The sequence below is a fragment of the Tenrec ecaudatus genome, chromosome 16 (assembly GCF_050624435.1).
Source record: "Tenrec ecaudatus isolate mTenEca1 chromosome 16, mTenEca1.hap1, whole genome shotgun sequence".
Classification (NCBI taxonomy): Eukaryota; Metazoa; Chordata; class Mammalia; order Afrosoricida; family Tenrecidae; genus Tenrec; species Tenrec ecaudatus.
This window is the reverse complement of record NC_134545.1, coordinates 2,283,193-2,294,907: the sequence shown is the minus strand read 5'-3', so window position 1 is coordinate 2,294,907 and position 11,715 is coordinate 2,283,193. Positions and strand designations below refer to the sequence as shown.

At 52.0% G+C, this 11,715-nt stretch overlaps 1 protein-coding gene across 1 annotated transcript in view; it reads left to right on the top strand.

The window, feature by feature from the left end:
* Positions 1-678: 678 nt before the first annotated feature.
* The window catches only part of GLT1D1 (glycosyltransferase 1 domain containing 1), a 77,843-nt gene continuing 66,806 nt past the window's right edge, over positions 679-11,715 (top strand). Inside the window, exon 1 of the mRNA XM_075535121.1 lies at positions 679-802. Within this exon, the coding sequence (XP_075391236.1) occupies positions 735-802 (68 nt within the window). The 5' untranslated portion in view covers positions 679-734. The remainder of the gene's footprint in view (positions 803-11,715) is intronic.

Sequence of the window (11,715 nt, the reverse complement as noted above, 5' to 3'; positions counted from 1 at the left end):
TGACTGGAAAGCCTGATTGTGGAGTGCTTACGCATTGGGCTACTAACTGCAAGGTCAATAGTTTGAAACCACCAGCGGCTCTGAGGGTAAAAGTGGTTTTCTTCTGCAGAGTTACCCTCTCAGAAGCCCACAGGGGCAGCTCTACCCAGCCCTGTTGGGTTGCTGTGAGTCCGCATGGACTGACTCGATGGCAGTGGGTTTGGTTCTGGTTGGGTCTGGGAAAGAATCAGACAGGACTCGAGACATGGCCCCCTGAAAGGAGGCTGGGAAGGGCCCAGAGGCCTGCAAACAGACAGGGTGGGGAGGGCCTCTCCTCACTGGTGGTGGTGGTGAAATAGGCAATGGCCCCCAACCCTGGGTCAGACCTCAACTTCCCCCATGTCCCCCTGGTCAGATCCCCCATCTCCCCACTGACCCTTGGCCTCCCCTCCTACTTCCTAGACTGGACCCCTAAACTCTTCCAAATCTCCTTACCACCTGGACCCCCACAGCCTCCCCCTAGTCGCCACCCCCCCGCCCCTCGCGCACGCAATCAGGCCCCGGGTCCCCGCCCTGGCCCTGGGGCCTCGCGGCGGGCTTCCACCGGCAGTGAGCGCCCACTCGCGGCCGTTCCCGGCCTCGCCCCGCCGGCCCCTCCCCGCCGGCCCCTCCCCGCCGGCCCCGCCCCGGCCGCGACCGGCCCGCGGAGCGGAGAGCGGCGTCCAGGGAGCGAGGGTCGGGCCGGCGGCGGCGGGATGCGGCTGCTCTTCCTGGCCGTGCTGCGCCCATACACGGGCAACGCCGTCACCGCGCGGCGGATCCGGTAAGGCCGGTGGGCGCGCGGGGGATGTGAGCGCGCGCGGCGGGGTCGGGGGCGCCGGGGCGCGCAGCCCCTGAGCGAGAGGCAGTGGGGAGGGGGAGTGTGTGTCTATGAAGCACACCTGGACCTACTGAGACGCCCTCCCCACCGCCACGCCCGCCAGCGCAGGAGGGAGCCGGCCCGGGTGCTGAAGTCCGCGAGTGTGCACGCGCCGCCGCTCACGGACAGCCAGGCCTGTACCTGCAGCTTTGCAGGTGATGGCAGCCCACCCGCCGCCGGCAGCAGGAACCCTGCCCTTGCCCTCTTGGGCTTCCTCTCAGGCCGCCAGGGTGAAGGGCGCCGCGCGTGGTCAGGGCTGCTGGAAGGGAGAGGTGCGGGGGCGCGGAAGCACGTGACGCAGGGGGTGGGCGGCGGCGCTGGAGTAGGTGGTCGCGCCTCCACCAGCAGACCTCCCAGGAAGGCCTTGAGACCCGATTCTACTGCCAGTGGAACACAGCACTGTCTGAAGCACGACCCTGAGGGGTCCACCTGGGTCTCTGGGGAACTCTTGAGGTTTTCTGCCTGCAGCGCCTTTCTTTGTGTCCCCCAGCTGCCCTCCTTGGAATCTAAGTCTCCATCTGGAGGGACTGCATCGCCTGGCTCCCACTTGCTGCTCACAGACCAAGGCCCCGGGGCTGGGATGAAACTCTGTACAGCTCAGAGATGCCCCCCTAGCCCTGCTGGGTCCTGGCTTACTTATTGGGCTTCTGACCACAGGCCAGCAGTTGTAACTCACCAGGCTGTCTGCCCAGTGGAAACGGCAGGGGTGGGAGTGTAAACCGTCTGTCCGTCCCCCCCCATTCCCCCCCCCCAGGTGGCTCTGAGTAGGAATCAGCCAGGTGGCAGGCAGAGGGAAGGAGGAGGGCCATCCCGGTACCTGTATCAGTGCCTGAAGCGTACAAGAGCTCAGGTTTTTCCGTTTGGGTTTTCAAAACAAACTGACTTGCTTCATCGATTTCCCAATGGCCTTCCTCTCAGTGGGCTGGTACCTCTGCACGGGAAGGTCGCTCCAGCCCTGCCTACTTGCAGGGCTCCGGCCAGCTAGAAATGGCCTATTCTGAAGTTATGACAACGTGACCTGGTGCCGGGCAGCTGCCCCACCAGCCACCGTAGGAGGAAGACAGGGCTGTGGGCAGCTGTGAAGGTGGACAGCTCTGCCAGCCGCCCCAGGTTCACCAAGTGCCGCACTCCATTCCAGGCCAGTGTGCCGGGTGTCCATCCCGGGGCCCAGCAGCAGAGGGTGGGGGTCCTCAGAGAGTCAGGGTACTTCAGGGACTTTGGGGGACAGGCCAGTCACTCATTGACTGCAGAGGGACCTTGGAGGTATTTTGGGTTTGCCCGACCACACAGTAAAGCAGGTCATGGACTAAAGGCGTTTTCCAGGGTGCAGACAATGTAGGCTTGCACAATCCTGTGGTCTGTAGAGGGGTCTGGGGTGTGGTGGATTGCACGGGCTGCTGACCCCAAGGTCCAGATGTTAGAGCCCACCAGCCACTCCTTGGGAGACTGACAGCCAGGGAGACAGACCTACAGGGACAGCTCTGCCCTACCCCATGGCAATGATTTTGGCATTGTGGGAATCTGTCAGAAGCAGCCCCAGTGGCACAGTGGGCTCAGCCTGGGACTGCTCGGCTCCAGGGTGAAGCCATCTGCTCCTGGGATGACTGACATGGCACAGCCCGACTCTGCCCTGTAGGGTCTCTGTGAGTCCAAAATGACTCAGTGGCTAGTGGGCAGCCGAGAAGCAGGCTACCTGTCGGGGAGCATCTGTGGTGGGGCCAGAATGACCAGAAGGGCCACACAGGTTCAGGAACGTGGCGCCCGTGGACTTGCTCAGTGCAGGTAGGGCTGCCACACATGGACTTGTATTTGGAGGGAAGCCAAAACACACCCTCCATCTCTGCGGAGGAAGGGCACAGCAGCCGGCCTGCCCCTCCCCCCCCCACCCAGCCCCTGCTGAGCAAACAAGGGCCGTGGGTGCACAGGGAGGCGTGGCGGTACTGGGTGGGGCTGCTGATAATGGGGTGCTGGAAAGCCAGAAACCAAGCCTCGGCCCACAAGCCATTTCTGACTCTTGGCTCCCCCTTTATTCCCCCCCCCCCTCCGCCCCTAATGTGAGTCAGAGCACTACTCGGCTCCCTGAACTGGGGTTCCAGTGTCAGGTTTGGGGGAAGTAGATCACCAGACCTTTCTTCCAAAGCGCCTCTAGGCAGAGGAACCTTCAGTCTTTTGTTTGGCTTTCCTGGGGGTTTGTTTGAGGGGGTGACCTTGACACCTGGACCTGTTTAACTGGAGGAGGCTCAAGGTCACAGGGAGGGAGGGAGGGTGGATGCCAGGCTAAGGGAGAGGCTGGGTCTGGCCAGGAGAGGCAGTCTTGACAAGCAGCTGCCTTTACAGAGTTGCTGCATGTTGGCCGGCCCTGGCAGCACAGTGGTTATACCGTGTTCAAAACTACCTGGCACCCCGTGGGAGAAAGACCGGGCTTTCTACTCCCACAAGGAGTTAGCATCGTGGAAACCCACAGGGGCCAGCCCTGCTCTGTCCTGTAGGATGCTATGACTTGGAACTGATTGGATGCACGTGTGCGCGCGCACCTGCCTTTGCCTCTCCAGTGGAAGGAAGGATGAGCCCCCCAGGCATGGCTGTGCCCTTGGGCCACAGCAGTGACCTTGACCTCCCTGTGACAGGGCTGCTCGCTCTATCAGGTTCCTCTGTTGCTGCCCTCCAGCCAGGCCTTTGGGGCTCCAAGGACGCTGGGCTAGCTGCAGCCCCTCCCAAGGTGAGACCCCCATCAGCGCTATGAAAGAAGCATCCTGAGGGAATGGCTCTGGGGTCCTGTGGTGTGTGTTTCTGGGGTGTGGTTTCCGGGGGCGTCCACAGTCAGTGGTCACGACTGACACTAAATACCTAAAGGGCATGGCACTCTGCTATGAACCTCAGCCTGAAGCCCCCACCTGGAGCTACTCCTGAGCAGGCACCGCATTCTATGCGGCAGCCTCCTAGCCAAAAGCCCTTGCTCTGTGGGCTAGGAAGCCCGCTGCCCTGGCTCCTCTGTTCTGGTTCTGGTATCACAGCTGTCTACTGGACCAAGGAGGGTCACTGTGCTAGGACCTAGGGGCCGGAAGCCCACTCCCCTCCTGGCTGCTGGAGAGCTCCTTGCCACAGCCCCTGCTAATGAGCTGGCTTGTTTTATCCAGGCACAGTTCAGCCACTGCCCACAGCTGAATCGCTTCATCCAGGCAGGCGGCTGCCCACCTCAGCCAGGCCCCTCGGGAAAAGGAAGGCCATTTGGTGGGAGGGACGGAGGCGATGGCTGGAGGAGCCACCGTGCAGTGCCTGCAGGCCCGGGGCCCATCCAGCAGGAAGTCTTTCCAGGTTATTGGAGCCTGTAGGGCTTGGGTCCTGTCATCTCGGGGCAGGCTGCCAGGCCGCCAGCCTTCCTTCCTACTCTCAGCCTGGAGCTCCACGGAAACCCCACTACCTAGCATCCCAGCCACGGGGACACAGGTGTGTGTGTGTGTGTCATTGGATGTCCACGACGTGCTGCGGGGCACTTCACTTGTATCCTGAGGGCTGTGGGCACTTGAACACCCACACCAGGCCCCGCTCCTCTATCTGGTAGAAACAGTGCTTCTTATGAACCTGCAGCAGAGGCCCTTCCCAGCAAACCCACCCTAGACCTCGCCCCTAGCCCTGACCTCTAACCCAGACCTTAACCCCAATTCCTAGTCCCAACCCTCATCTTATAGCCCTAGCCAATAGCTAATAGTCCAACCCCTTACCCTAATCTTAACCCCCAACTCCTAGCTCTAACCTCAAAATCCTAACCCTAATCTTGACCCCTAGCCACTAACCTTAACCCTAATCTTAATCCTACACACTCACCTTAACCCCTAACCCTGTTTTCCTACTTTTTAAATTAAATTTTATTTTTTAATCATTTTATTGGGGGTTTGTATAACTCTTATCACAATCCATATATCCATCCATTGTGTCAAGCACATTTGTACATATGTTGTCATCATCATTCTCAAAACATTTGCTTTCTGCTTGTGCCCTTGGTATCAGCTGCTCATTTTTCCCCTCCCTCCCCGCTCCCCTTTCCCTCATGAACCCTTGATCATTTATAAATTGTTATTATTTTGTCATATCTTGCCCATCCAGGGAGGAGGTTATATGTAGATCCTTACAATCTGTTCCCCCATTCCATCCCACCCTCCCTGCATCCTCCCTGTATCACCACTCAGCACTGGTCCTGAAGGGATCATCCACCCTGGATTCCCTGTGTTTCCAGTTCCTAGCTGTACCAGTGTACATCCTCTGGTCTAGCCGGATTTGTAAGGTAGAATTGGGTCATGATAGTGGGGGGAGGAAGCATTTAAGACCTAGAGGAAAGTTGTATGTTTCATCATTGCTACACTGCACCCTGACTGGCTTGTCTCCTCCCCGCGACCCTTCTATAAGGGGACCTAACCCTAATTGTAACTCCTAACTCATAACCCTAATCTTAACTCCTAATTCCTAGCCACTAACTCTGGGCCTCATTCCTGACACTGTCCTATACCCCTAGCCGGAACTGTTACAGCCTTAGAACTAACCTTGTCCCACCCCCACCCCTAACCCTGTTCCACCCTCTGGCCCTGGCTCATACCCCACCGCCTGGCTCTGTCTCTGTCTCATGCCCCTAACCCTGACCTGGCTGACTGATCTGGATGTCTAAACAGGGTCCCCATGGCACCCCAACTGAGAAAACCGGTCACTAGCAGTGACTGTCTGAGAGGGAACACCTGCCACCTCCAGGAGCCCTGGCCGCCCTGTCCACTGCCCTGCTGGGCATAATTTCACCTGGACATTTGTGTCTTTGGAGCCTGGTGCCAAGTCTCCTCTCCCCCTTCCTCTACTTCCCAAGCTATGCACACCTACCCCCTGGGGCCTAGGCTGCCCCGCCTCCTCTGCCCACGTTTGCCAAGCTGTAAGCATGTACCTACCTCCCGGGGCCCAGGCTGCCCCACCCCCTCCCGCCCCACAGAAGGACAGGCTGGTTCTCTGAACTCCAGGCCACCAGCCAAGGTCAGGCTCCTCCTGCAGGATGTGAAAGTGAAGGCAGTTCAAAGCTCAAAGGTGAACTAAAGATGCTCCCAAAACAGAGGGCAGAGGACACTCCCCCTACAGAGGACCATGCACACTGTGAAACCCACCCATAGCCAGGAAGTGAGCAACCCCAGGAATTTCAGAGGTGCCCCCCAAAACAGAACCTTGGTGATCATCTCAACCCCGATGACTACTCCTTCCGCATTCTCTTCTACCTCCACTACTGTCATCAACTACCATCCACTAGTGCTACACACTGCCACGTGACTAGTTACCATGACTACTAGTTACTGCTACCACCACCATTCTCTACCTCCACCAGTCATCAACTACCATTCACTAGTGCCATGTACTGCCACCGTGACTAGTTACCATCACCAATATTTACTACTGTGACCACCACCATTCTTTACCACCACTGTTATCAACTGCCATTCACTACCAACTACCACTATTAGTACCATGCACTGAGTGCCACCAAGCACTGCTAACTCCTACCACCATGTCTGGAGACAACCACTCGTAGTTACTACTGCTTCCACTACCATTAATTCCTACCACTTCCATGAACTGCCATTCACTACAACTGCTACCAACTACTACCATGACTAGTTACAACCACTACTAACTGCTGCTGCTACTACCAGTACTACATAGTTTTTATTTCAAAGCTATGTATTTAAATTAAAAAATCATTTTATCAGGGGCTCATGCAACTCATCACAATTCATACATACATCCATTGTGTCAAGCACATTTGTTGCCCTCATCATTCTCAAAACAGTTGCTTTCTACTAGAGCCCTTGGTATCAGTTCCTCATTTTTCCCCTCCCTCCCTAAACCCTCCCTCATGAACCCTTGATAATTTATAAATTGTTATTGTCATGTCTTACACTGTCTGGTGTCTCCCGTCACCCACTTTTCTGTTGTCTGTCCCTCAGGGAGGAGGTTATATGTAGATCCTTGTAATCGGTTCCCCCTTACTACCCCACCTTCCCTCCACCCTCCTGGTATCGCCACTTTCACCACTGATCCTGAAGGGATCATCTGTCCTGGATTTCCGTTGTTTCCAGTTCCTAGCTGTACCAGTGTACATCCTCTGGTCTAGCCAGATTTGTAAGATAGAATTGGGATCATGATAGTGGGGGAGGGGGTAGGGAAGCATTTAAGAACTAGAAGAAAGTTATATGGTTCATCGCTGCTACACTACTGCACCTTAACTGGCTCGTCTCCTCCCCACATTCCTTCTGTAAGGGGATATCCAGTTGCCTACAGATGGACTTTGGGACCCCACTCCACACTCCCCTTCATTCACAATGATAAGATTTTTTGTTCTTTGATGCTTGGTACCTGATCCCTTTGGCACATAACGATCACGCAGGCTGGTGTGCTTCTTCCATGTGGGCTTTGTTGCTTCTGAGCTAGATGGCCACTGTTTACTTTCACGCCTTTAAGACCCCAGACGCTGTATCTTTTGATAGCCAGGGATCATCATTTTTCTTCACCACATTTGCTTATGCACCCTTTTGTTTTCAGTGATTGTGTCAGGAAGGTGAGCATCATGGAATTCCAGTCTATTTATTTATTTATTTTCATTTTTTTCAACATTTTCTCTTTTGTTAATCATTTTATTGGGGTCTCTTACAAACCATACATCAATTGTATCCAACTTATTAGTACATATATTCCATTGTTCTTTTCTGGACATTTACTTACCATTAAGCCCTTAGGATCAGGTCCTCTTTTTCTCTCCTCCCCGCCCCCCACCCTGATAGATTATAGATAGTTAATTATTTTCACATCTCACTCTAACCACTGTCTCCCTTCCCCTCTTGTTTCTGTTCTTCCCCCTGACTGGGGCTGTGCGGTTATGTGCCATACATTGTGGTCGGTGTCTCCCACCCTCTCCACCTCTGCCCCCTTCCCCCTGTACTTTTGGTTTCTCTAATCCCATTCCTGTTCCTGGGTTCCATGTGTTGTGAGTTTTATCTCTTGCCTATACCTGTGTACATGATGCCATCTGCTCACCAAACCCTTCTCCCCACCTCATTCTTCCCCCGCTACCTTCCGGGGCTATTGACCCCATTGCCTTCTCCCTGGGATTCGCTCCTATGGTCCAACCCATGTGATTAGGCAACCCATCCATGTCCTAGTCCGAACAATAAGAAAATAGACGGTTGAAGAAAGACAAGGAAAGCAACGTGCATAGGTCCAGGTCTGTTTGCTGGTCCCAATGAGACCTACTCCCCTGGTCCTAAGGGAGATCTGGGGCTGTCCCTCCTCACCTGAAGTCCATTCTTGGGGCTCCTCAGGGGCTCTGTGGCTCAACTTTACTCCAATTGCTGATGTTAGGCTCCATTCCCACAGTCTCCCCACCACATGTCCCCATTATTGTCCCCTTTCTCCATATGCTCCAGTTAGGGGACATCATGTTTTGAGCTGTTGGTAGACCCACAATCCTCTCTGTGCCCCAGCAGCTCCGTGCAGGGACCTCGTCCTCTGGGCTTGGTGTGCCCATATGGAGCCTAGGCTGACTGCCTCTTTCTCTTTTTCCTTCTTGGTCTGTTTCCATCCGGGTATGGTAGGTCAGTTCCTTTCCCCCATCAGAAGGTCTAGTGTCATTCTCGGCAGCACACACTTCCAGGGTGGGGGTCAGGGTGGTTCTGGTTGGCGCCAGCCCTGTAGTCCAGTGTTTTCATGCATTCCTCCACGTGTTTCGTTGCCCTTCTGGTTTGGCGCACCATGGTGGGGTCTGTATGCACATTCCAATTCTGTGGACACGCAGCCAATACTCTCCTCCTGGGTGGGTTAGTGCCCTGTTCCCCCCATGTCACCATTTCAGTTTCTCCCCACTCCTATTCTCCCCCCTCCTTCCCCCTTTCCCCTTCTTTGTGGTGGACTCACATGTACCTCCCTGGGTTTGGTCTCACTGTCCTCTGATTACCTATGCTTCCACCCGTGTACTGTGAGATGAGTGTCTAGTCTTCTAATCCTGCCGTGCTGATTGTACTGACCTCCGGGACTCATGTTGTACCTGTCCTTTTGAGATTGGCTTACCTCGCTTAACATGATTCCTTCCAACTCTTCCCATGAAATGACATGTTTCATGTGATCGTCCGTGCTTTTCAGTGCTGCATAGTACTCCGTCGTGTGTATGTGCCACTTGTCTATCCATGGAAACTTAGGCTGTTTCCAAGTCTTTGCGATTGTGAATTGCACTGCAATAAACATTAGAGTGCAGATGCCTGGTTGTATTTTATTTCTTACCTCCTCTGGGTATATGCCCAGTAGAGGGATGGCTGGGTCATAAGTTAGATCAATTTCCATTTTCTTAAAGTAACACCAGATTGCTTCCCACATTGGCTGTACAGATCTGTATGACCACCAGCAGTGGAGGAGGGTCCCTATTTCACCACAGCCCCTCCAACATTTGTTGCTCTCTGATTTTCTGATTTGAGCTAACCCCAGGGACATTAGGTGGTATCTTTTGGGTGTTTTAATTTGCATTTCTCTTATGGCTAAAAACCGGGAACCCTTTCTCATATGCTTGTTGGCCATATGGGTCTCCTCACTAGTGAAAGTTCTTTTTTTTTTGGTCAAAGTTCTTTTCAGTTCTTCTGCCCACTTTAGGGGGTTTACTGTTTTCCTCTTTTTGCAGGCCATGAGGATGTTGTAGATTTTAGTAATGAGCCCTTTGTCAGATGTGTCATTACTAAAAATCCTCTCCCAGTCTGTGGGTTGTCTTGTCACCCTCTTGGTGAAGTCTTTCAAGGTGCGCAGGTGTTTTCTTCTTCTTGAATCCCATTTGTAGATTGCAGCGAGCCTATGAATTCCCTGGGTCAATGCTCTTAGGTTTGTCCTGATTCCTTCCTTGATGGTCCTGATGGTTTGGAATTTTACTTCTAGGTCTGTGATCCACTCTGAGTTTGTTCTTGTGCGTGAGGTGAGGTGAACGTCTTGTTTCATCTTTCTGCATGTAGATATCCATTGTTTCCAGCACCACTGTTAAAAAAGGCAACCACTACCCACTTGATGTTTTGGGACCCTGATCGAAGATGAGTTATCTATATGCTGATGGTTTTACGTCTGGGTTTTCTGTTCTTTTCCACTGATCTGAGTATCTGTCATTGTTCCAGTACCACACTTCTGACCACTGTATCTGTATAGTAGGTATTAAAATCAGGTAAAGCGAGTCCTCTGACTTTGTCCTTCTTCTTGAGGAGTTCTCTGCTAATTTTGGGCTTCTTCCCTCTCCATGTGAAATTAGTGATCACTTTTTCCAATTCATTGAAGAAGGTTGTTGGTATTTGAATCAGAATAGTGTTAAACTTTTAAAGTGCTTTGGGCAAGATCGACATCTTTACTATATTGAGCCTCCCAATCCACAAGCATGGGATGTTCTTCCATTTGTGGAGGTTGCTTTTGGTTTCCTGTAGTAGGGTCTTATAGTTTTCCTGATCTAGGTCTTTAGTTTTTTCAGTTATATATATTCCTAGCTATTTCAGTTTGTCCTTGGCTACTGTGAAGGGTACTGCCTTCTTGATCTCCTCGTCCATGGTCCTGTCTGATGTGTATAGCAAACCTACTGACTTCTGTTTGTTGATCTTGTATCCTGCCACTCTTCCATATTCCTCTATCACTGTAAGTATACCCATTGTGGAGCTTTGGGGGCTTTCAATGTACAGGATCATGTCGTCTGCAAATAGCAATAGTTTCACCTTATCGTCCCCTGTTTGGATACCTTTAATGACCTTCCGCTGCCTTAGGTTGTTAGGACGTCCAGTGCAATATTGAATAGAAGTGGGGACAAGGGACATCCTTGTCCCCCTTTTCAATGGGATTGTGTTTGTCTTTTTTCCATTGACTATCATGTTGCCTTTTGGCTTTTAGTAGATAGCTTGTATCAGCTTGAGGAACTTACCTTCCATTCCTATCTTCATGAGTGTCTTAAGTACGAATGGGTGTTGGATGTTGTCAAATGCATTTTCTGCATCTGTAAACATTATTGTGGGTTCTTATACTTTTTATTATCAATTTGTTGTATAATATTGAGATGTTTTCGGATGTTAAACCATCCCTGCATCTCTGGAATGAATACTACCTGGTTGTGGTGGATGATATGTTTTATACACTTTTGTATTCTATTGGCCAAAAAATAATTTGTTAATGATTTTTGCATCTATGTTCATTAGAAATATCAGTCTGTAGTTCTCTATACCTGTGGGGTCTTTGCCCTGTTTGGATATCAAAGTTATATTGGCTCTGTATAATGAGTTTGGGAGTTTGTCTTCCGTTTCTATGCTCTGGAATACAGTGGAGGATCAAAGTCAACACTTCCATGAAAGCTTGGTAGAATTCCGCTGTGAAGCCATCTGGCCTGGGAGCGTTTATGTTGGTAGGTTCTTGATGACCCTCTCTATTTCTTCTTTTGCTATGGGTTTGTTGAGATTCTTTATCTCTGTCTGAGATATTCTATGGAGGGACAGTTTTTCCAAGTATTTATCCATGCCTTCCACGTTTCTGAATTCTTTAGAATACAGTCCTTCATAGTACTTTGTGATTATCCTTTTAATCTCATTGGGGTCTGTTGTAATTACACCTGTTCATTCCTCATCCTGGCGATTATCTTTGCTCCTTCCTTTCCTTGGTTAGGTTCTGCAGTAGTCTGTCAATTCTGTTGATCCTTTCATAGAACCAGCTTTTAGCTGCATTTATCTTTTGCATTGTTCTCTTGTCTTCCTACTGGTTTAAGTCTTCCCTGGTTTTTATTATTTTTCTTTTGCTAT